Source organism: Centruroides sculpturatus, unplaced genomic scaffold (assembly GCF_000671375.1).
Source record: "Centruroides sculpturatus isolate CEXI.00-Female unplaced genomic scaffold, Cexi_2.0 scaffold135, whole genome shotgun sequence".
NCBI classification, from domain to species: Eukaryota; Metazoa; Arthropoda; class Arachnida; order Scorpiones; family Buthidae; genus Centruroides; species Centruroides sculpturatus.
In genome coordinates this window covers 799,585-826,632 of record NW_019384343.1, presented here as the reverse complement: position 1 = coordinate 826,632, position 27,048 = coordinate 799,585, and the positions used below count along the sequence as shown (strand labels likewise).

At 34.4% G+C, this 27,048-nt stretch overlaps 1 protein-coding gene across 1 annotated transcript in view; it reads left to right on the top strand.

Moving 5' to 3' along the window:
- The window catches only part of LOC111634736 (protein unc-13 homolog D-like), a 119,484-nt gene that overhangs the window by 86,066 nt on the left and 6,370 nt on the right, over positions 1 to 27,048 (top strand). Inside the window, exons 2-3 of the mRNA XM_023379578.1 lie at positions 5,046 to 5,133; positions 21,298 to 21,381. Coding sequence (XP_023235346.1) covers positions 5,046 to 5,133; positions 21,298 to 21,381 — 172 coding nt within the window. The remainder of the gene's footprint in view (positions 1 to 5,045; positions 5,134 to 21,297; positions 21,382 to 27,048) is intronic.

Sequence of the window (27,048 nt, the reverse complement as noted above, 5' to 3'; positions counted from 1 at the left end):
GACGTAGGAAAAAATTCAAATAATTGTGATCGCTCTCTCTTTCATTGCCATCCATTACCGGGACATTTACATACCGAAACATTTCATCTAAAATAAGTTTTAAATTATTAAAAATGCTACTTGAATATTCAACAATTTCTTTTGAGAATCGATGAACGAGAATAAAACTAAACTCAAAGTTAGTAAATGTTCAGAGAGAAAAATCGATAGAAATTCTTTAAAAATCGGGTACAAAATTTGTAGATTTTGACGTGAGGTAGAAAGAGTATTAAAATGATTAGGAAAATATATTAATTAATACAACTATTACTTATAAAAATTGTTTAATAGGTTATAATTAATTTCGGTTGATTACAAATTTGTTTTAATTAAAAACTTTCCAGGAAATTGGCTTAAAATTTACAAGATACATATTACTTTTCTAGTTATTTTTTCATTTACAGTTTGTAGTGTTCTGTAATCTCTCTACCGCCTCTACGATAAATTCGTTACGCATTTAAGTAATACCCTATTTATTCTAATATACAGTGCACTGTGTATAATTTTTTCAACTCGTAGTTCAGCTGTTAATTATTAATGAAATAAATCCGGTAACATTATTAATATTCTGACAACCATTCAATACTCAACACACTTTCATTTTATTTCAACGCGCGATAAGAGTGAAAAAGCTGAATAGTGTTAAATATTTCACTTTACAAAAACCCTATCTTCTTCGTTAGACATCGTGTTTATTATTAGTGTGTTGTTCGTAGCTCGACGGGCTGGCCATTTGGAGTTATCCGGATTTTCTTCACCCGTCTAATTTCTAAATAGGAGCGGGTATATTTTCCGAAGAAACTCCTTTTCTCTTTGAGAGATCGCTCTTATGTTGCATTGTCTTATCTCGCAATCCTACTTAAAAATAATTAATTTTATTGTACGAATTGCGTCATTATAACTTAACCTCTACAACAGTCATAGAACATTTTAAAGTGTAATTCTACGAGTAAATCTATCACCCGAAGATCTCTCGGTCACAGAATAATTATCTCGGTTTAATCATTTTCCGCATTGTTATTCCTATTTTTAATGAAATTTACGCAACAAATCACACAATAATTCCAAATAATATACCTTATCGATCATTTAAACTTTCCACGCGTTCATTGAAGTGAGTCTTTTGGTACACAGGTACGACAGATTAACGTCGAGATAAACTTCAATTTTTGATTGATAATATGAATTCGTCGAGTTAATGTTTCCGAATGACAATAGAAATCAATTTATAACTTGTGTAACGCGCACAAACACGGATATCATCGATTAACCATTACCGATTTACATGTATTAATCAAGCAAAGTCATAGCTTCGATCCGCAATAAATCATTGGTCATTTCATCAGAAATATCAAATGATCGAGTGTTTTATCAGTTACGACACTTTTGACGTCAGTTTATCGATTACCGTCGTTTTGATAAATAATTGAAAATCGTCGAAAGTCGTGTGAAAAATTAACGAATGAAGACTTTATTTTTCATCGTTGTGTTAATTAAAATTGAGGTTTTCTAAAAATTTCGTAAATAAAAGCTTCATAATAAGATAAAACTTTTGATTTCGCAACGATAAAAATGACAATTTAATTCCATATTTTAAATTATTTTCTATTTCCGTTAAGATTTTATTAAGTTAATTTTAAAATTTTTTGACTCTTTTGCTCTAAGGGCACTAAGAAGCACTTTTTCATATTCGTTATGGGTTTTGTTGGTTTATTTGGTTACGGCAACGTGACACGAGTGTACACCGCCTGATCTGCCGAGGGGATACCTCCCGGAAAGACTTCTTCATAAAAGTTGTGGAAAACTGGCTCCTATTTAGATGTTACAAACGTGAAGAAATACACGTAGCCAGCCAGTTGCCACCACCACCACCAACAGTGATTTTATCCACTTCGGCCACTGGTGGGATCGTGGGTTCGGTCACGCCTGCAACGATTTAGCCGGGTAGTGAGGTCGGCGCTGACACAAATTTCAGTGTAAACGAGCTATTATTTATTGTGACATCGGGCTGCAATTTTTCGTCACAATTCTATCAATTTTAGTAGCATCTTTCCCCTGTACATCGTACTTTTTCCGTTAACAATAGTCACGGGGTCATCTATCTAACTCCGTTCGGGAGAAAATTTTGATTTGAAGTAAAAATTCCGCTCCAAACCAGAAGTTCGTCTATACATAATTGGGCTCTCGTTCTTAAATCTTCCATATTTGGTCTCGATTTTCGTCTAACTCCGTTCTGTAGATCGAGGAAGAATGGGCGGACAAAGAAACAAACGGACTGCAATTTTCAAAAATTTCAAACGTATAAATTCTCATTAATGAGATATTTGCCCCCATCCAGAGTTTATTCCTGATCTCCATGAGCGGTAGGTAGTGAGCGCCTCGGTTATCCGGTTGTCCGCCAACTTGTTACTAAGAATGTCCAAAATTTGCTTACGAGAATGAGTCAAAACTCATTTGATTCATTTTCACACGATAACCACTGGGACACGGCGATTGCGGTCTTTTCCGAAATATTACTCATATAATTTATAGCACTTGTACTACAGTTTCTGCCATTCCTACAAGACTCGAGTAGTAGCCTATCCTTTCGGAGGAATCGCTTCCGATACTCCGACAATTGCTGCTTTACGTAAATGGAAAAGTTTTCATAACTCGACTTCGGTGGTAGAATAGTTAAAAATATCGAGGTACAAAATCTGGGCTTATTAATGAATACGAGACGCACGGAATGTTTTTCTTAGCCAAAACTTCACTGTGTTATAAATGTGTCGACGCGCATTGTAGTGGTGCAATCAAGAATCATTGGCGTAAAGATTGAAGGCATTTCTTTCACGTAGTATTATCAGGTGGCTGTAACGGCCGGATGACCAACGCTAAGTTAGCGGCCTAATGAACTGTGAACCAGAAATCGAATCCGGATGGGATTCGATTTCTGGTTCACAGTTCCGCTAAAAAAATCCCAGGAAATTTTAGAAATGGTCCGTGTAAATATGTCGGGCTTCGTCCCTCACCACCTGTTGAACCCAATAATGTGCTTGCTAAAAATAGTGCCTACAGCACTAAATTGAATTTTAGGAAAAGTCTGACGACTATCGAATGAGGCAATACGGCACGATGGCTCTTTATTCCTTGGCACTTAAAGAAGGCGTCAACCATTATCATCTTCATTTAGTCCAGTGATTTTCAACCGGTGTGCCGCGAAAATTTTTTTAAGGTTATTAAATAAATTACTTTGCAAAGAAGCCCAAAGAACAATAAGTGTACTGTACGTGTCAAAATTGAAACCGCTTTAAATTGATTACAGTATATGAGTTTTTCATTGCTATAACGAATAAATGAACTTATGCATAATGTAGTTAAAGCATATACAGTATTTATAAGAAAAATTATGTGTATAACGCCGGGTTATTTCATTTAAAATGACATTTTCTTTAAATCAAAAATATATCTATAATTGTCTATATTTAGTTCAAATTATTTTAACTTTGAAATAGTAGGACATTGGGCAGGTTCCTAAAAGCGATTATCACGCCATTTTTAAGTGCAAATTAAGACTTAATGTTAATTATCAATATTTCACAGTCGATATTGCCTATGGCATACACGATGTTATATTTTATTCCAAATTTGCACCAAACAAACATAGATTTAAGGGAAGTACAGCGCTAAGACAAATTGCCACCTTTTTTTTCTGCTGATTGGTTCGTGTACGGGACTTGTCGTATTATATACGAATCAATGAAATGTCGCGATAATTTAAATCGGCGTAAATTTTGAGCTTTTTTTTAGGCTCGAGCAGACCGAGTTATATCGAATCAGCGTTAATCGAGGAAGCGCTAAACGAGGTCTTACTGTATTGTTATAACCTACTGCTATTTTAAGAAACAACAATACTGTTTTATTTAATTCGCAAAAAATATAGACCGAAAGAATTAGGTTAAGTGGCAAGTAACGTGGTGATAGAATGTTTACAAACACAACTTTAAATCACGTGATTTTTTCGCATAAATCTGTGCAGCGGAAATTTAATTATAAGGTCAAGTGTGCTGAGAGATAAAGAAAGGCGAAAAACAATGATTTAGTCACAAATGGACGGCACTCAACAAAGCAACATGCTTCATGCAATTTTTGGACAGATGCGTGGATAATCTTCCTTTCAGATATACAGATCCAACATCCAATATCCAAAATTTGTTTGTGTTGTATTTCCGACAAGAAAAATCAGTTTCGATTTGTTTTAAATCGCCCTGGTAAATATTTCCGAAAGAGGAGTATGAATTATTTGACACAGTAGGAAGAAGACATTGTTAAATAATTTTTGGCAGCAAATTTAATTTACAAACCTCATCCTCTATCAGTGGTGCGTTATCCGATGAGCAAAAAGACAATTGCCTCGGGGCCTCATCAATCTTTTATAACTCATTGTTTTGATAATATCAAAATTTAAATTTGGTGCCTTATGTGGGGACCCAAGATTGCAGAGCAGAGCGGAACTTAATCCGCCAGAGGCGGCGTTAAGAAAACAACGATGATATCGGAGGACTTCCCAAAAATTCCCCCGAAGAAAAATATCTGAAGTCATATTGTATACGGGGCTCCCCTAATTAAAATTTGCCTCGGCCTCATGAAGCTAAAATACGCCACTGTCCTCTATTATTGTAGTACAACTTTCACTATTTCCTTCCTTCATAAACGGTAGATTTTTGACTTCTACAAATACATTTTCTACGTTTATCATTTAGATTTTCCATCATTTTTATTATACAGAACTGTATGTTAATTTTGTAGGTCCGAGGTCGATTCAAAAGACCCTAATTGTGCAAATTAGTGTTCGAATCCTATCTGGTATTCTAGAAGACTGTTGTTAAGGAGTGGCTCATTATGTTTTTACTTGATAAGTTTGTTCGGGTTTTTAAAAAAATAAGATTGCGATTGAAAATGAATAAAAATGAAACTTTCTCCGGTCAATATTTTAAAAATAACTTTTTCGTATTATCTCGTAACAGGGTACAAGAATCGGATGGAAACTTTTTTGAAAATTTCACGGCCCTCTCGTGGAAACAAGAAAATCGAAGATTGCAAGTAGCCAGAGAAGTAATTATTACCTCTTAAATTAATTAAAACTTGACTATAAATATTTAATTAAACTTTATTCTAAGATGTATTTTATTACATATAAACGTAACGCCGATAACAATAATCGATGAAATTAGTGCTAAGAACGTCCATCGTTTGCTTCATTTCGATGTAATAGAAGAACGAAGGTGATATCGAAGTGACGAGCACATTTCTTCTTAGACTCTCGATTGTAACCGAACTTTAACTAATCTAGGATTTAATGCAGTTGGATAAATAATTCAATAGCGTAGCCCGTTTCAAATGAGTGACGAAGCAAACAAAAATATTGGGCACGTTACCAGGCAATGTGCCCCGTATTTTGGCCATAATTGATCTAATAGGGTAGAGTAGCTGTAACCCTCGCGTTTTCGTATTTTCTATGTTGTGTGAAAATTGAACAAGCGGTGACGTTCATGAGCGCCAATTTATTCCGAAACGTTTCGGCTCTTTATGAGTGATTATAGAAACGAGTTCCAGTCTAAACCACGCTTAGGCCACCGTCTACGTTTTCTAATCCTTTCTTTTGGCAAATTATAAATTATTGACTATTGTTGATTTTGTCAAAAGCCATAGCTTAAACTTGAATAGAAGTATGTTTAAACCATGGCTCGGATCTAGATTTGCTTCTGTAATCGGTTCTAATAGAGTTGGAGCCCAAAGTCTATAAATGCTGTTTTATTTTTTAAAATTCCATTAAAAATACCTTGTTTAGGGGATAAGAAAAGTGTTTTCTCACGTCGAAAACATTTTTGTTATCAGTTTTACTTTTGAAAGAATTTCTTAGGTGACTCTGTTTAAAGTCTAGATTACTGGAATACCTGTAAAAGAATCCACTTATTTCCGCTGAAGGAGCTCCTATCAGTTGTTTTTTACCTCACCTCATTGTAACTGAAGACGCTTTTCTCTTTAGTGAAGAATCTATTGTAGCCTATTAGTTTTTTTTAATATTTATTGAACTTGCAGAAATTTCGAACTGTTTATTTTGTCATACGGGAATATACGAAATGTTAGATTTGGACCCAAAGTATTTCGTGTTGGGCAGTCTTTAGTTAAAAATATTTCTGCTAACCGTAAATTTTTATTTCTTTCTCCAATCACTCGGCATCGGCAGACTTTCTTAGAGAACGTAAGAGTAATAAATTTTAATTAAAATGCCTCAATGTCCTTTTCTTACTAAATTATAAATTTTCGTCTATAAACAAGCATTCACTATTATCAGGACTTATTATACTGGCTTAACAGACAATACAGAGTTTCACAGAAAACAATTTTTATTTAATATTTAATATACCTGTTTCTTTCTCCATGTTTTCTGTTCTCTGCAAATATTAAATAAAAATTGTCTGTTTAGCCAGTATAATAAGTCCTGATAATAGTGAATGCTCGTTCATAGACGAAAATTTATAATTTAATAAATTTTAAACTAACTTAAATCATATTTGAATTTAATAAAATTTGAATATTTTCCGATTACTCTATCGAATACAAGGGCAGGATTTTATATAAAAATAAATTATGTAGTTCGCACTTGTGTTGTCTTCAGCTTCTTTCGCAAATTTGCCGGGAACTAGGTGTGCGTGCACGAACGGGTTCTGAATCATTTAACGAGAATACACAACTGCAACCCGAGATGTGCTTTACAATTTTATATTCTGGCTATTGCTACTTCACGTCACAATAGTCTATTCGGCTAGATTATTGTGACTTCACGTCACAATAGTCTAGCCGAGATAAATGAAACGTACTGTATTCTAAACGTATTCCTGTATTCTCCTTCGAAAACTCTTCTTAAAGAGGGGCGTACACTACACGATTTTGCTGGTTTGACGGACGGGTTTGTTGCCCGGGAAAACTTATGAGGAAAACTAACATTAGGCAACATTTTCCTCTAGTAATCAGTCACGTGCTGCAGCTTTTCCAAACAAAAATGGTCGCCTCTATCGAAAGACGTTCGCTGATTGATTGTTGGTGGCAAGAATTTGTCGTTTTCGGAAAATCATTATAGTCCAACTTTTTTTGTTGAGTAACAACTTTTGTGACGTCAAAATCGGCCAACAGACGACGTTGGACAGCAAAATCGGATAGTGTTCGACCCGCTTTACATAACGGAGACCTTCTGGATGAGAAAGATCTTCAATCTCGTCTCATTTCCCATACTTTATACAGGGCTACACATTGTAGGCCTATAGATTTTAAAGCGAATTTGTTTTAAATAATTTTTCCATAATTATTGATAAATTTAATCATAAAACAGGTGCACTACAGGATGTTCGAAAGCGCTAAATTGATGGTAACAATAAAGCTGATAGATTGGTTTAAAATTTAAAAAATTGTTTTTCTACTCAGAAAAAACTGAAATTTAAGTAAAATTTATTAAGACGGAAACGCACGAACTTAATTAATGGACGGTATCAATCAATGTGAAGACGTCTTTAGATCAGAGAGAGTTTTGTCTAACGATCGAAAAGGCATTTTTAGCAGAATTTACCATCTTATCTCATTTAAAAAGTAAATAGAATTTACCAGATTTTTTAGTTTTAGTAGTCTACTACACTTTGAAATGCACAAATCAAAATGACACTGAAATTGAAAAGTGTCTTATCCCACTATTTTCAACAATAATATAATGAAAGGAACCTTCTCCCAATCCAATAACTCGTAGTAATCAAATATAATTAAACAATTTTATAACAATTTTACATTCAATTCAGAAAATGTAGCAAACTCTAAGAAATAGAAGCTAGAGCAGGTTTTGAAATCAAGATACCAAACACGAGATTATTTAATGGTGCTTAAAGTTGTCAAAAGGTTACGAACTGCCGAAGACGAGTAAAATCGCATTAAATCAACCGTTATTGAAACGTTAATTAGCGCTATTTTTCCTGTTCCTGTTCTCGTTTTGTCATCTGTCATCTGTCCTTGTCTTTGTCACAACCTATCGAATTACATGCAGATCCAGATCGTCCAAAAAACACGAACTTGAAGCGGGTTAAGTAACTCATACGCAATGCGCTATGCGAGACAGATTTAATGTCCTACGAAATAAGTAATATTTAGCATGTATACAATATTAATAAGTGGACCATTAATATCGTAGGGGCCCACCAGTGGCCAAAAAGACCTCCCTAGGCCAGGGGTCGGCAACCTTTTGAGTCGGAAGAGCAAAAATTACAATTTACAAAATTTCAAAGTTTTTAAAGAGCCACAAAATTTTTTCTTGCCAACAATAAATAGTACTCGCATAAATAAAGTTTTTTAATAAAAAAAACTAATCTATTTATTCATAAGAAAAAATATCTATTTATTCATATATAAGTAGTGTTTTTCACAACAAATTAAATAATAGAAACATCCGACGACGGCGTCATTCGAGAGCTTCCGACGGACTGACGACAGTGACGACGCGTGTCACGGGGGAGGGGTGCGGTGAAAAGCGAGTACAAGTGGCTGAGAGATACAATCGGTGCCTAATCCTCGTTAATCGATTCAGAACGATTTTTAAATAATTTTTTTTATAAAATAAATATTTGCGTATGGAACTAAAGAGCCGCAGCTTCACATTCAAAGAGCCGCATGTGGCTCGCGAGCCGCAGGTTGCCGACCCCTGCCCTAGGCAGATCGCCCAAGTGTTTCGTTGCCATAACTAAACAAACAAACATTAATACCGTAGCAGCTTTAGTACGATTATTTAAGCAATAAAAGATTTTTTTAACAAACTAATCGCGTGCTTGGTAGGTCCGCAGTAGGGCATCCAGATGGCGAGATAAGAGGCATCACGACGTGTCAGGACCCTTATCTGGCCCGAAAAACTATTGCCGAGTATCATCGGCTCGAGCTCGATTCCGAATCGCTGGCGGCGAAAATTACCTGTTCGTGTCATTTCGTGAGTCTTAACAGTAATTATTGATCAGAGAATCAAAAAACAGAGTTTAATGATAAAATTATCCAAATATTCTGAAAGAAATGCGGCAAGATATAAGAAATGCCTACATTCTTCCGCTTATCCTTTCGTATTCGATTAAACTTGTATTTTTTAGTCGCATTTATTTCTTCGGATATTTAATATATCAAATATTTTTTTCTTATCGATTAATAACACAGTATAAAATATTTTTGGCATTAATAAATCAATTCAATAATTCAACTTTGACAGATTCCGAGAACTTAAGTAATGGTGTCGCCAGGAACTGTTCCTCATACCTCAACAATGGATGACCTGTACGAATCAATTTTAGTTCACTAAACTAACGAAAATATCATTCCGATTTACATCCCTAAATGTAATATTTACTTATTACATTATTATTATACACGGTTGTAATTTAGGTTATTCCTTAACATTTTAAGATGTTCACGTTGATCGATTTGACTGTAATTACAGATTATTTTTGCTGATTGTTATTATTTAATTCTTCCAAAAGCGGTAAAGCGCGACGTAGCAGCTGTTCCTTATTGAATTCAGATTGCTAACAAAGTTCATTTCTAATTTTAATTATAGATTTAAAACAATAACCATAACGATATCAAAATAAATAGGTTACAAAATAATTATTATTGATTATTTTTTCGCATTTATACTTTCTATTGGTTACGGACGACTGTTTACAACCAGTCGAATATCCAGATGTTAGAGATCTGTTCCGCTATCCCAAAATCTTCTATCGACAATGACCTTAAGCTATACTCCGTTGTTTTATTCTAAGATTGCATTTCTACGTGTATTATACATCGAGACAATATAATGTCAATTTGCTCTTAAGCATTGAATTTTTCGCGTACTTATCTGTTTATCAATCTATAATTTTAATCAATATGAGTTGCAAAAATAGCGACTAGACTGTATTGTCAGTAAAAGAGAATTATTATATTGTATTGTAGCAGGTGTTTAGGTTTGATAAACAAGAGTATATCTCTATTCTATTGAGTGTACGATGGCCGGGTGACCGTTTCAGGTGTCAGACTGTCTGTCTGGGGATCCGAGATCGAATCCGGCTGGTATCGGATCGTGGGGTCAAAACTTTATGATGCTTCGTTCATCTTAATTATAAAGACTAATTAAGTCGAGCGGTAGGTACTCCCTGATAGTCTTCAACGATGCGATAGACCGCAGAAAAGGAAAAGTATCGAAATTTTACTTATTACGGACACATCGACGGATAATAAATGACGTCGTGCGAACAGTTCACTGTAATAAGACCCAAGAATACTCCACCATAAAGGATTTTTGAAGAAAACTCTAAAACTTTCCAATAAACAATGCGATACAAGTTCCAGAATAATTAGACTACAGAAATTTGGAAAAAGACAGAATGCTTTTAAAAATTTATACGGCGAAGCCAAGGATGTTGATATTAAAAGACGTCGAAGAAATTAGATCAACTCGCTTCTGGGTACAGATCAGGTGGCATTTACAACTGCCACGAAACAGCACTGTTTTACAGACTTAACCAGTAAGTGGCTTGTGCTACGAAATGGACAGCGCTATGGAGGAAAGATATCCACAAAAACTGACACGTTTTCATGTTGTAACGTGAATAGAGGGTTTAAAATACAACTGGTAAGTTTTAACAAGATTAACAAAAAGTTGTAATCAATTGGGAGTTTTAATGCCTTAGCTCCCATGTGATTCCTTCATAAGGTGACTTCACTGTTTGTATAAAAGAAAGCTTCATCTTTGTGGAAATTATTTAATGTTTTCGTGATTCGGGCGAAAAACGCGAAGAGAGTAAAGATGCCAATATTTTTCCCGTCTTTATTAGCTTTAATAAAAGCAGAAAAAGAATATCGATTAGATTAAAAGCGCTACGACAAACACGAAAACGGTCGAATATGTTTAAACGCGCTTTCTCCTAATCCAATAATAACGTTTGATGGACGAAATCCTCTGGTGATTTTTGTATGTCGCATCAATTTGATCGAATATGTTCGGTGATTAATTCTGTCTACATAAAGAATAAATGCATTTGTGTTTTTTTAAATTATATTTTGCCCATTTATACGTTCTGCTGCAGAATTTAACAAAAAAGTTTCGCGGACAAAAATTATGCATTCTAAAGTTAAGTTCTTTGCAATTATTCCCACAAAGATTGCAAGAATTGGTACACAGATTTCACGATGAACAATTAAAATTTCTAGAAATTGCCAACGGCTTACAATAATGAATGCAGTGTTTACTTGATTTAGTAAAGGCGCTCGACATTATGCGAAATAGAATAGAGGCGGCAGAAGCTGGAAGTGACTTTTACACTGAATGAAATCATAAAGCGGATAATTGCTGAACTGCTGATGGCATCAAGACGAGGTTGAAGTTTAATTTGTAGATCTATAAGAAACCAACCTAACACGATAGAGACGTAAGAAATTATCACAGCTCTCGACCCGAGATTAATAAACCAAATTAATAAAGCCCGATCATTAACGTGTTTACAAATTCGGAATTATTTTTCTGTCTTTGTTTCTTTCTTTTGACGAAACTGCCCTTCATTTAGGCAAAACAGACAATTCGCCTAGGGCATAGTACATTTTAGTATTTAAATCATCAAATTGGTAACTGTTGATAATATAACCGTGCCGGTATCTGTTGCATTTGCAGAACGATCATTTTCAAAGTTAAGATCGAGCAAGACATACCTCCGATTAACAATGCGTCAAGAGAGACATTCTTCACTTTCTTGTCCATTGAAAAAGATATCGCTGCAGAAGTGGACTTTTTTCCTCTAATTGACGAATTCGTCACTACAAAGCAGGAGAGCAGTTTAATAGCCGAATTCCTGTCCACCTATTGAATTTTACAATTTATTGTAAATCTATTGTACGCAATTTATTACTTTCTTGTATGTTTTAATGATTGTTTCCATATTTAAAATGTTCGTATTAATAAATAATGGATCTGAAAAATAAATTTTGCCAAGGGCCTCTTTTACTTTCTATTGAAATAAATAACTTTCTTTACGCGTGGACTGGACGAGAAAACGACACGGCTGACTCGCATGCGGTTGTTTACATTAAAAAAGAACGTTAACTCTGCTGCTACGCGACAGAGGCAGCCTTGTCATCTTTTTCTTTTTATTATAACAACCTCGCAAATACTAGGATCGCCTCTGCGCAACAATAACCCGTCTATCGAACAACTGTGCCGATGTTCAAGGTTTTGTTTGATAGCACGATTTCTAACTGAAATAAGACGGCAACTATAAATTGTTTCCGTCATATTCTCCGCAGATGAGTCCTATCAAACAACGTTTCCTAGTGCTAAAAAAGCAGATATAAAATGAAGCTTACATCCACGACAACAGAGCAAATACCGTTGATTCCGCAATCGGCGATATAAACAGAAATTGATTTTCAGTTTTCGCGTGCCTACGAGCGAAACGGTGCAAAGAACGTGCAACAGTTTTCCTTTGTTCTTTCCTGTTATAAATGGAATTGTACGTTTATTTCAGAAAAATAAAATTCTGTCAGTAATTTGTTATGTATTGTATATACAATACCGTTTATTATAGTAGGCTATAGCGTATTACTTTACTCAAAATTTGTATTGTATTGTATCGTATCATTAAAACGGACGGCAGAACGACCGAACGGTTAAGGCGGAATCCATGATGGAAAATGGCGTCTAAAGAACCCCGAGAATTTTTGGTTTCTCCCGGATATGTCGGGCCCCGTCCAGACCCGCAATGTGACCAAATCCACGATAAGTATGGAAATACCCGTAGGGAAAAAGAATAAACAAAAGCAGAGAAGTTATTCGACAGATGGCGCTGCCGTACATAAATTTAAATATTAATAATGGCGGCAACATTTTTATTACGCCAACAAATCGTTTATCCGCGCCAATTGCAATCTTACGCAAAAATTGAAAATTATTCCGAAGTAAATATTCCACTTAACTCGTTATAAAGAGAAGAAAGCTAGATGAAATTTATTGTTTATAATTAACAAAAGCTTATCTAAATTACTTTGCAACACTTCGCCACTAATTTATTCCGAATATTTTTGACTCTTTTTTTCATTATTCGTGTTAAACATCGTTAATAATTGTGGTGGATGCAAGTTTCTTTAAGGCCCGTTTGGGACGGTAAACGAAAGAAATCTTGAAATTTCTAAATGCAAAACAATTATTATTTTTGCTTTTTCGTTAGAAACGAAAATCTCGATTCGTAATTTAAAAATCCAGATTAAGTTAACGATTTTAAAATTTAAATTATCCGCCATCTTCCGAAAGGTGATGTCACTGACAGAAATATTAAAAATGTCCGTTGTTGAGAGGTGAGTCGAAAATTGCAAACAACGTTACAAAAGTCTTTCTCTAGTGTGCACAGAATTGCTAAAAACACACGCCTGTCGATCTTTTGTTATAGTCTACGACCTGCACTATTTTTGAAAAAGAATTGCTGTTTACGGGTGTCCGTTATTGTGGATTCCGCTGTGTACTGTACATAGAAGGATACATCAGCGTTCTCTGGTAAAAAAATATACGCTACAGCAATGCGAAAATGTTCGAATGACAAATAACTTACAGAATTTTGCGAAAAATGCCTTTAATTCGGCACTACTCTGATCTCTCTCGTAGGTGCCAGATTAACGAACATGATTGTAAATCGATATTAAGGCCTACATATTTCGAATATATAAATTTAAAATATTTTCTGAAATAAGTTTATTTAGGATTAATTATCTACATTCTTTTGTTATTAACAATAGTGATTATCATCGTTACAATTACGATTTTTTGACGCGCTACTTCAAAACTGTCTTCTCAAACATCTAGTGTTGTATTTATATCAATAGAATTTTTAAAGCTGTATACTCTTCGAAATCATTTCATATATCGGCACCACATTTTTCGTAATTACTCTAATTACTCTGTACGACCCTGCGGAAAATATAGGTTACCACAAACCTGAGCATCCCAACTGCCCCGATTTCATCCTCCTTTACCTCCTAAACTCTTCGACCGAACCAAACCAAACTTTTCACAGTTACGCTGGAAAATATAGGCTACCCCATAATTACATCCAGACACTTCCGGTTCCTACCCGATTTCATTCCCTCGCGACTTCGTAATAAAAAACACTGTTTTTTTAAAAACTCTTTCCGTCCTATGGGCACTAAGAAAACTTCTATTAGCAAGCCTGTTATGGGTTAGGCCAGGTCCACGATGGAGCGACCGGGTGGCGAGGAACGGAGCCCAGCATATCCGGAAGAACCATCCCCTCTAAAAATTTCTGAGATGGCCGTCTTAACCGCTGGTTATCTATCCAGCTGTCGCTATAACAATGGCAAAGTAAACAAAGTTTACACCATAATAATAAAAATAAAATATTTTTATTGTTATTCGATGCCAAAAATATTTCTGTTTATTATAAAGTATCTGGTTTTCAAAATTCTATGTCGATTATCACGTGATTTCCGGGAATGAATCGAGACGATTAATAACTTTAAAAGTATTCCATCTATTTTAAATAATATATTAAAGAATTCGAATTATTAGTTTAAAATTTCCATTTGCGAACGTTTGTTTCTTCCGGGATGTGTCGATGTTACGCTCTTCCTAATCCTTCTTTTAAAATTTAATTCTCTACCAAACTACTATTTTTATATGTCGCATCCTATTATAGAAACTAATGTTTGTTTGGCAGTTTGTAAGGCAATTTCGTATGCAAATGAAGTCGGAATTTCAACAAATGTACCTTAGAGACTTATCAAGTAATTACAATTTCTATAGAGAACATCGCCGACGTTCTTAACTACAAATTAAAGTTTTTTCTTTTGCCTTAGATTAAATGAACTCTGTTTATTTATTTATTCGGTTTATCTACTTAACAGTACAAGAGAACAATTTCTTTCTTAAAGTACTCGTTACAGATTCATGCGCAGGATTTTTTTCATAAAGTAATTTATTATTACAATATATTTATTTAGAATAACACAATACAATAGACATAGAAGAAACTGGTCGGATACAGAGTAAACAAAAGCTATATAGGCTATAATATAGTCTACTATTTAATTCACATATTCCGAATTAAACCCCCAAAACCCCCGCTAGCCGGATTGTCGAGCGGTTAACCTGTCAGTCTACCGCTCTGAGGAACTCCCGAAAAACCCGTGGAATATTTTGGAAGATGGTCCAACCCGGACATATAATCGGCCGATTGCAGAGACAGAGTTTACATTAAACGACGTTTATCAACGAACGGCCTATAACCGTTGGCTGGCTGAACCGCAGTTTAAAATGCATTGCAAAGACGACGATCGTCTATTTCTGGCCGTTCTCTAAACGAACTTGGGCAAAACATTGGCTCTTACTTACTTCGCTATTACTCCCCTGTTTTAGGAGTCGTTCGGCCAATCGGGTTATTTCTTCGTGACGTCAGAAATGGTTGTCAGCTATATTCCGAAAGCTTAAGGCCGTCAAAATCATTGTTCGGCAATTAATGACAATCCTTTTCCATTTCGATATTTAATTTCGTCGCCAATACGATTTAAAATATGAACAAATCCATATTTAGAAAATTTATACCGAATTCGAAATTCGTCTTCGGAATAGATTTTTAAGGAATTATTTCGACATCTTATTACTGTCGAAATGAATAATTTTAAATATTTTATTATTAATATTACATTTTTTTTAATATCTATAAACAGATTTCTGTAATTATTAAAATTGTCTCTTTTGTTTAACAGTACAATGACTCGGAAATGCATTAACGTTTTATAACCGACACGACACACGAATTGTAAATAAATGCATCTGATTTAAATTAATTGAAGTTTTAAGTCTTCACCCATTTGAATGTCGAAATTGGAACATTTAAAACAAATTTAAAATATTTAATTTTGTTGTTTTTGCGCCGAGCAATTAATTAATGAATAATTTTGTCGATTCGTACCGATTACAACATTTATCGAAGAAACGATATCTGTTTTTATCTAAACTTTTCCACGAACAAAGCTACCACGCGAATTGAAAAGCCCTCTAAACCCGCTGTCCAGTGAGTCTAGAAAGTAGGTCAAATAACTTATTTCTGATCGCTGTCTACATTGTGGCAGGCGAGAAACGCCGTCTCTGCAATGAAATTTTTCTGAACAGCGGTCTACCCGATCTGTAAACCGTCGTCGGTCTCTAAACGTTGTCTCTGCAATCGGCCCATTGGGTTCCGTTCCCATCGCCGGCCGCCCTTTTTGGGCCCGATCGAACCCACGAACTGGATCGAACATTGATAAAAAGCCTCTCAATGCCCACAAGACAGAAAGAGTAAATACAAAGCCAAATCCTCGTGTATAATACAGGGCCTGGACTCGTTACCTATATAGTCAAACCTCTCGACAATGGCCATTGACGGGAACATAAAAAGTTGCCGTTGTTGGAGATTCGACTGTAAAACTCAATAAGCCTACATTGTTAGATTTTCGTTAAAAACAATCATTTTTAACGAAATAATTGTCAATAGGCTACACAAAAATAGAAACGACAGGCTAACTTCTTCAAAACTTCGTATCTTTAATGCATAACTTTTTCTTAAGAATGTCAACATTTATTCTAAGATAATTTAAATTAACGCGTGACTAAACATAATTACTGTTTTATCTTGGTCTGGTATAATTTATATACAACCGGAAGCTATTGTTATCGTTTGAAAGAAACCTTTCTTACGAAATAATACGAGAAACGACGGCTTTGAACCTCTGATCATTAAAATATTATTTCGTTTATAAACTACCTTTGTAATTTCTACGTTACGCTTAAATTCTTCATTACGATAATTCGATTGTCTGTTGGTTTATCCACTACCTCGTATCAACCTGTCGTTTACAGAAGTTACTCGTAGCTTTAACTATATTACAAGTGTAACAGTTATAACGACGGGGAAATTAATTCAGTAATTAGTAACTGTTACGTACGTTTTGTTATGTCATTAAATCGATTTCGTTTAAAAAATTACATTTGTATTGCTGCAAATCTTCTAAATTACGTTCGTCCGAACATATTTAAACTGTCGTGACGAAGCGCTCGCTTCCCACAGGTATAAGTAACGTAAAATGCGATACGTAAACGAATTTTTCTTAAGGATAAATACATGTAAATTTATATCCTCGCCAATAGATTTCCATGTCTAAAAAAATTTAAAAACTTAACGAAGAAGTTGGTAAAGGCATGTCGAGCCTGTAATTACGGTTCGGCAATCATCGTTTGATCTCGGTTAGAAGATTGGAACCGCTTTTTAATACATCAAATATTTTTTTTAATTGCTAACGATATTTGACATTAGTAATCTCAACAAGTAGGCCGAGTGACTAAAGTTCTTACTTATTCACCGAAACAGCGCTATTATGTGTACGTAATGACGTGTACGTTTCCACCCCCGGCGCTATCACGTGTTTAAAACGCCCCCGTTCGACGAAAGTATCCAAGTACCCGACTCTCCCAGCAACGTCGCTCCTGTGCTAAAATGTCGGAAGAAAGTAACAATTCCGTAGACAATGGAGCAGTCGATTCACCCGAAACTGTGGAAAATTCCAAAGAATTGAACGAGATCTTGGATTCCGGATACAAGTCGTCCGGATCTCAAAACGAAGACGTCGAAGACGAGGTAAAACTTCATTTAAAAAAATACCCTCCAACATCCGGTTCTATTTAAAGTTTATAACGAAACGAAGACGACGTAACTCCACTCGACTTAACCGTTATTAGGAAGAAAGTGAAGTCTCGTGTTAAAAACCAGACGGTCGGAAACATTATCATTAGTGTTGGCCCGGCAATCCGTGACGTTTTTATGTAGAGTGACATTTAGATTGTTACGTTCGGGTAGGGTTTATTTATAACTAAGCTCGCTCGGAATGACTTTCTCTTTCTAGTTCGTTTCGAATAGTTAACGTCATCCTCGAATTTACACCAAAATGCGTACAAAAGAGAATAGTCACCTTATACAACTTTACGCTTTGTCTAATTCGAATCGGGTTAAAAGCTACAAAGCGAGTGTATTATATGAGGTATTCGCATACATACAATTCAATTACAGAAATAGAAACAAATACGCGTGTAATAAATAAATTACAGCATCATCTACGAAATTATACAGCTACATTGCCGACGTGTAGCTTTGTGTTACGGTATAATTTAAGAAGTAAGTAGTTTTTGATAAACTGTAAATAACTTTAGGCCGTCAATCAGTTTTCTGAAAATAAAAATCAGTAATTTTCATTTTATGTTTTAAAATCCGAAAAAGAATGTTATTTATGTAGAATGTTTTATGTAGAATGTTTCTATTTACTTTTTAGTAAATAGAAACATTCTACCTGTACCGCGATGATACTTCCTCCTCTCGTTCGAACTCGTCACGCCAAACGCTTATACCCCTCCCGACTATAAATAAAAATTTATTCTGTGGCGATAATGACGGTGGAATATTATAATTATTAACGATGTCGACACAAGGTTGTGTTTTTCCGTGCATAATATGAATATTTAACGAATTTAAAAACCTTTATCCGGCGGTTCGAATGTCGGCCATTTAATAAAAGTAGTGATTGAAAACCCCGCTCGCTTCCAACGCTTCGTTCTCTGTCCACGCTGTATTTGTAATTGTTTACTATGTTATTCGGAAATTACAAAACTTTCAGCTATCGATGGGATGGAACGAGAGGTTAATACCCGGTATAGGAGAGAGAGAGAGAAGGAAGGAACGAAATCTGGAAACGTCGAACTCAATTACTCGACCGGAAGTTTGTCTGGTTCAACAAGATTCGAACGCAACCTTATTGCCTCTTAATGTTCCGCTTTGTTCTCTTTCGACTTAAAGGAAGCAAATCTGGACGGGGGAGGAGTTTCCGAATCTTCTCTCAGAAAGGTCGGAGTTCAGTTTTTTCCTATCTTTTCAGCGTCGTCAATCGCCTCTGTCTTCGATCTCGTTCGATCCTTCCAATTCCGCAGTTGCCAGTGGGCCTTATGCCTCGCCCCTCTTCTAAATAGGATTTGTTTTCGTCGACGCCCTTACGACCACAAATTGTACGGTTGATTCGGCGTTCTCCTTCGCCGAATGAGAATTGAAAGCGCCCACTTTTACCTTTTCTATTGCCAACGACGTAATAAAAGAAATAACGCGCAAAACATGCCTCGAATTTGAATAGAATTTCATAAGTAAATTCTATTGTTCTTCTATTTCGGCATAAAACGCTGAAACATTCGTCCTTGGCCAAGTTTTCGTCGTAAGTCCGAATCGTTAACGCGCATTTTTTTCCCTTGACGGGAGAATGTCGATATTTCCGGCCTTTTTATAGTCCTGGAGAGGAAAAGGTTTAGGTTTAGCGGAATACGGCAATGCGTCACATGCAGAAACTATCTCTCGGGAGGACTTTTATGATGGGAAACTGGTCCCTACTTAGACACACGAAGGTCTATTTAAACTGAACAGAACGGTGGAGGTGGGGTAACCCTCTACCATCTATCCCACCCCGAAACCCGATAAAAAATAACCACTTGTAGAATTTAATTATTTGAGTGTATGAATGCGCTGTAGCGGTGAATGGCTCTACTTCCACCATCCCCCACTCCCAATCTCAAAAACATGACCAATAAAAGGAATTATTTTTTTAATTTTTTAAAATTATATATAGATGCTTATCGTAGATTTACCGTACCAGGAGAAAATATGTATTACGCAAGTTTAAACGCAGTTTATGATAACTAAAACCGTTTTTTAGCATTTGCAATGTTGATATTAGCCTAAAATGTATAATGATCTATTGACTGTTAATAGAGTTAGTAACGCTTTTTCTCATTTAGCGCCCGGGGCGTATGCCACTTTTGTTCCTGTCTCGCTACACCGCCGCATTATACTCTTTCCGTTCCTAAATAACCCAGCCGAGACCGGAAGCGTGGTCGATTGACTCGGAAAGGGAGCCGGGTGGTGTAGATGCGATTACGAAATTACGGGTGATATTCGAAACACTAACTTACGGCATTTTTTAAGCACGTTTGTTTTTTCTTTACAACTGGACAATTAGAACCATTCCAATAACTCGATCGGAGAAAAGAAGGAACGGGGATATCTCCCATTCAATTCACTGGGTTCATTACACTTCTCACTAGCGGACGAAATACAACGAAGTTAATCGCGGGTTCGCGCCTAACAGGCTGGTTGTTTTCGGTGTTTTCTTCACGTGTCTAACACCTAAATAGGAGCCAGTTTCTTATAAAAAGGGGAGGCATCTTCTTGTCAGATATCCCACGGATTGCGTTGCTTTTAAAGCCCCAACCCAACCCACAATGAAGCGTGCCAATTTCTCTCTCTTCTCTCCCTAATCAACCAATCATTAGAAGCAAGTGTTTGCTTTTAAGTTCGAATTTTTATAGGTCATCCGGTACCACGTTGTTCTTTTAATTATCTCGACCGTTTCTTTCATTCCATTTTCTCTATTTTAAACTCGGAAGAGACGGAAAATATTTCTCCTATTTTCTTTCTACATTTTTTTAGTTTTGAAATCCGCGATTTTTACTTTTCCTTGGAAGTTTCTTCCATTTTCGTTCTTTCTATTTTTATTTTTCGTTCTAAGGTCTCGTAATATTTCATAATTGGAAAGAGACATTCTTTCTTGTAGCTTATTTTCTATCTTGGAAAATACTTTTTATTTTATTTATAAAAGAGTCGGAGTAGTTTTTATAGAAGTTTTAATAATGAAGATAAACAGCATTATATTTTAAAATAACTAATTTAGACACGTTATTAAAAGTTACGAGGGTAGAAACGTAGAAAGTTAACTCATTTAATTCTAAAAATTATAAAAATGATTAGAAAATAGTTAGCTCTATTATTTTCTTCTTATTTTTCCATTCTTGTTCTATTCACTTCCGCCTTACATTGTGCCGATCTTTCTTCTAATTACGCTCTTCCACGGGATTCGTTTATCTTTTTCTATCATTCTGTCTCTTTTATTTCACTTACTAACTTGTAGTACTTACTCTTTTATCCCACAATTCATTTTTCTTTTGATTCGAACCGTATCTTTCGTACGAGTCTCTTCTTCCAACTCCGCGCTTCATCCTTCTCCGAGTTTTTCTTTACAAGAACCCATTCGAAGTTTTAAATAAATCCGAATTTTTCTAAATAATTTAAATTTTATTCTCTTTTATTTCAGATCGAAAGCCTAAAAGATGAAGCTCTCCCGAAAGAAAGCGAAGTGGGTGTTTCTTTCGTCCCTTACAAGATCGGGAAGAAGGAAGTAAGTCATTATTTACTATATCCTATCGAGATGACTTATCGTCACACTATAAAGTGAATTGTTTCCTTAAAATATGGTGAAAAATACGCACAGAAAATGACTACGCCTACAATTGTTAAAACTGTAAAAAAAAACCTGTTGGATAAAAACCGGATTTTATAAGTGGGAATTCAGGACGTGAAGCAACCTCCATATTCTTTTTATGTCGCCACTTGACCGATATTTTCTTTATTGTCGTTAGTTACTGAATTGTTTTCCTTGTATTATATTCTTCACCCGCTTTTCAATTCCTTTTCATTAATAAATTATTACATTCGTTAGAACTTTTATGCAATTTTTTATAACATTTCTTAATTATAAAAATACATAATTATTTAATTCTTCTTTTGCTCGTCTTTCCTTCTCACGTCCGTTCTGTCAGTAATTTATTAAAAATCTGAATGTCTCACTGATTTTTGAGAAGTCACTTTAATAAAATCGTGAATAATTTTTAAGAACGTTAAATCATTGTTGCAATGGTTAATTTTCGCAGTCTTTGGCACTTTTCGACAGAAAAAAAATGTCATGTAATTGCGCAAGTTTCGTAAAATTTAAATGAACGACCGTACAAATTGTGAAATTAGAATATTGGAAAAATGACGATTATTAGAAAAATCTTTTCTTACATTTATACTAAACGTAAGCGTAATTGCAGTTATTCTTCCAGATTTGTCAAATAAAATAATGTACAATTTTCACCAACACTGTATGACTTAAATAGTAACTGCTTTTATTATTCATTTTCATATAAAGTAATACTCCTCCATCCTGTGATCCTTTGTTAATGTATACAACAGTAGCTCCACCATTGAGTGCATAACTCCTCCTAACATTTCTCGCGGTGTAGTGTGAATAACCTGTAATATACGCGCTTTAATGTCACTAATATAGCAACGTTTTGTTTCGTATACACGTTCCTTGACCACCGTAATCAGATATCGCAGTGATGTAAGTCGGATGTTCTTCCAAACTTCATCGTGTAGCCGTATTTTGTTTGGAACAGAAAAAAATTGAACAACTTTGGTATCTTTTCGCCCATTTGGTAGCACTATTTCTTTCGCCAAATATATTATGCCTTTTGTAAAAATATCCTTAACTATTAACTTTTATCTCATAATATTTGTAAGAGCATATAGAATTATATATAATGATACACTATCGGAGTCTGTATTCTTTTTATTCAAATATCGTAGGGTATAGGCTATCTAAACTACGATGAGATTTTTAAACGCGCATTGTTCAACCACGAAAGTATTTACGAATATTTAAACAAAATGAACATAAACAAGTAAATAATTGTAAAAATTATCAAATTACAAGATGTTACAATTTAAAAATAATAACGTCTTGTTAATTTAAGCGTATTTCCATGCGGGGCGAGAGAATTGGCGCTCTTTGCTTTTAAGCGTCCCCCTGTTAGTTTGTTTGAATATCTCTGTCCTCTGTTCGTAGTTATCCCATATTATTTCAAAATCGTTAGTATCTGCGAAAGTAATTAGTCATGATTCGTATTTATGTTCATAAAATCTTTGGGGAGAAGTTCCTATTTTGTGTACTCAATGTGGGCAACGTTCGAGTAAATACTGTTCGTCCTAGCTGGTATAACGTACACATTTGTTTTTGTGCCATAGGGACTTCGTCCTTATTTCTTAGTGTGGTGTATATTGCAGGATTACGTTTGCATTGTATATCATCTGGAATTTCTAGGCTGTTTCTTTATGCATCTTAGCTAGTATGTTGGAATAAGTTATGTAAACACCTTGTTTTAAAGAATTAGTGCGATTTATGAGAATGAAAGGTTTGGGTTAGGTTACTTATCAATTTTCTCTTATGTCCCAGAGATGTTGGTTTTACCATAATTCCGTCGAGGCTGTCGTATTAATACTAGTCATCGGTATACATGACAATGCACTAGTAACTAAGCAATGGGTGTGTGTTTCCTTTGAAATTTTGTGAGCTTGTGGATCATGAGAATTGAACTAGGATGTAGAATAGGAAGGTTTGTTTCAGATACTTTCGTACAGATCTGTCCGTTCGCGAGGCTATCATTATCGCGGAAGTGAACAGAAGTCCTGTTTTCTTTGTTTCAGCTTGAGACAGAGACACAATGGATTTAGATCTGCTGTTATTGACGAATCTATCAACGATGGTGTTTCCCTATTTATTCCAAATTATTAGGATGTCGTATACGCGTCTTCAGTAAACAAAAATTCAGGCACGAATGAACGTAGAATTATTTCCTCCAGTATTTTAACCCGCTACCAAGGGGACACCCTATTGTTGTCTAAAAATATTTCTTGTAAATGAAAGAAGAGACAGTGACACATCGAGAACTTCTAATAATCCAATCCCAATCCCAAAAGCGGATAAGTATCGCAATGAATTTGAAGAGGTGGCTAATTTGTTGCGCTCATTGTTTAGGAAGACCCGAAAGAGTGTCAAGTTGACGAGTCACTTTCTTTTCTATCAAATTATTTCTTCCGTGCAATAAACTACATCAGAGTTAATGAATTTACTAATTTTTGAAACTTTCCTATTAAATGTAGTCTACAGTACGTTAATATATTGCACCTCGAAATGGTGAGAGCTAAATATTAAGAGTTACCTTTAAATTAGTTAAAAGTTACCTTTTAATTTTTCAGCTTGTAACGTATATCATTTTATTTAATTTTTACAAGTCTTAGACTAATGTAAGAAATGTTCTACCGTTTTCCTTAGTCCTAAATAGTTTCAACCACGGCAGGATTAAACAGGGTTATCAATATTTTGTGGTCGTAAGGATATGTCTTTTTCCTCCGGGTATTGTAAAATATAAGGCAATTTTTAAAAGCTACCTTTCTTAACTCCTTCGCTACCCATGTTCCGATTCAAATGCAACTAAGAAATGCACAAAAAATTTATTTTTTGTATGAAATAATTATTTCCTCTTAAACGCGAATCTAACATCCCTCCAAAAAGTTTTTACAAAAAAGAAAATTTAATTTTTTCTTAATATAATACAAGAACAATGACGGCTTCAATACAAGAATATGGTTTCAACAAGATTACGCCATTTGTCACACATCAAATGAATCAGTTGAAGCCGTAAAGGAGTTATTCTCCAATAAGTTGATTTCGCAAAGAGGTGATGATAACTGGCACCACGCAGTCCAGACCCAATCCTCGAACTATTTCTTATGGGAATTTCTTAAAGAGAGGGTGTACGAAAATAAGCCGAGGACATTAACTCAATTAAAGCAGAATATCACAGTAGAAATGGCATTGTTATCTCCGGCTTTGTGTTAACCTGCACTGAGAAATCTTTGCTCAAGGTTAGAAATAACAAAATATTTTTAAAAAAATTTTAGCTTCCAAATAATCTGGGAGGAACCTGGCCTTGATTTACCATCAGTTTTGAATACATGTTGAATATTGAATAATATAATTGTAAAATGACTAACAACATTGAATTAAAGAAAGAACATGAAAATTTTTAGTTACAAATGCAATTATAAGAAATTTAAATGGTTTTATTACCTTTTTATAATAATAAAATAAGAATTCTCTTACATTTTTAAATAAGGAGAATTTAACTGGACTAATAAAGCAATCCAAAACAAAAGTCACAAAGACTTCGTTGTTTGAGATTATTTTATTGAAATTTTTTTTTTCCAGAACAAAATCAAAATTGAATTTGTAGTACTGTACTTTATCATATTAAATGTTTCCATCTAATTGAATATACAATTATAATAGAGTAAGACTTTCTTTTTCTAGAAGAATGTTTAGTTCAGTGCCTCTAATCTTCTTGTTCATTCTTTTTTTTTTCATGTTCGTTCTAAATCCTTGCAGACCAGTATTTTTGTGAAATTAAATAATAATTAGAATGTGCAATTGAACTTCTTTTATATTTTCTATCGTTTTCTGAATTAGTAAGAAAAATGCAACAACATAATTTTGGTTCTAATCGTAATCTTCTTTCGTCCACTAGTACGTATCTACTATTAATAAGTGGACGAAATAAGATTACAATAAATTAAGGAAAATGAGGCATATTAATTTGGTTCTAATCATTTGAAAAAAAGGATTTGTGGGCGTTTTCTGGCCGATTTCAATCGCCAGTTTACCCCTGGCACTGTGTTTAAATAAAAAACCTTTATTATTTTAGGTTCATAGATTAGAACTTTTTAACTTATACTGGGTTAGCATGTTATCTCAAGCTGTTAAATTATGTTTAGCATACTGCAATGTACAGTACATTTAAATAGTTAAACTTGAGAAAGGCTACAAATGTTCTAAAATAAGTTGTCCAGTTATTTAGAGAACAATTTTTGATATTAAAAATATCTTGATTAATTTTTCGAGGCAATTTTCGTAATGCATTTTTAACGCTTCGCTTCTCATTTGGTTTCGTTTACATAGCGACAGATGAGATTAACAACTTTTATATTACTGTATTTTCTCAGGATAAAAGGGAGAAAATATCAATAACCAATACGTACTTTTTTCCATTCGGTTACGAATTGTTCTTGTCGTAAAAGTCGTTATATTAATCGTAGATATTATCTAGTATAAAAATAATTAAGGCACTATCGTCGTCGCCATCTTGGTTTTACGAATTAATTACATTTCTGCATATTACCACACGCTCTTACCATTTCCTTCTATATACATTTATTTATTCTACTTTTACCTTTATTACTTTATTTTCCCCGTTATCCGATTTTGTATAACCCCTGTCAATTGTCTTGGTGTTTGCTTTTGCGCTGCTTCAATTTTTTTTTTTTTTTTATATGTCACCAGCTTGATAGTTGCAAAAACCTGTTTATTTAAATTTATTATTGATGTATGAAAGTAAAATTTTACTTAGTTTATGCTTTATAAACGATTGTATTTAAAAATGTAGATATTTACTTGGCCTTTGCTCTATAATTTAAATTGAATTGTGAATAATGTTATGCCACCAAATATTAAAATTTTGTGATTCATACCTTTGCTTTATCAGTTCCACGCAACTAAAAAAAATTCTGAATAAATATTTCAAAAATCTTTTCATTCGAAAATTTAGATCATGATTTAAATTTTTAAACAAAACCCAAAATAATAAAAGTAACATTAGGCTATAGGAATTACACACCAAAATTCATTTTTCTTTTTATTTCGAAGCTGCTACTCGTGCCTATAATTAAATTATTAATATTATACTGCGTGAGAGTCAAAGTTCTATTTTACAAACGGATTTTACTTAGTTTTTCTCTTATCCTTACAAATCAATGTCATCCGAACAAAATAAAACTACAGTAGAGCGTCGTTTATCCGAAACGTCTGTTATCCGAATGAATTCCAGACGACAAATTTAAATTTTCGCCAGTGCTGTGGCGCTGTAATCTTTGGCTATGTCTTCGGCTACTCAAATATTTTACGTTTTTGATACTAAATTAACTTCTGAAGTATAATTTTTTATTGTTTTTATATTTTTCAATATATTTATTTTGTTTGTACAAAATAAAAAAATAATTTTTAACGATACAATAGTCTTCGTTAGGCTTAACATCGACGAAAATTCAACGCGAAGCGACACGCAACGGAGAAAAATTTCAACACGGGATAAATTAATATATTTTTTCGTACATAATTGGTTATCCGAAA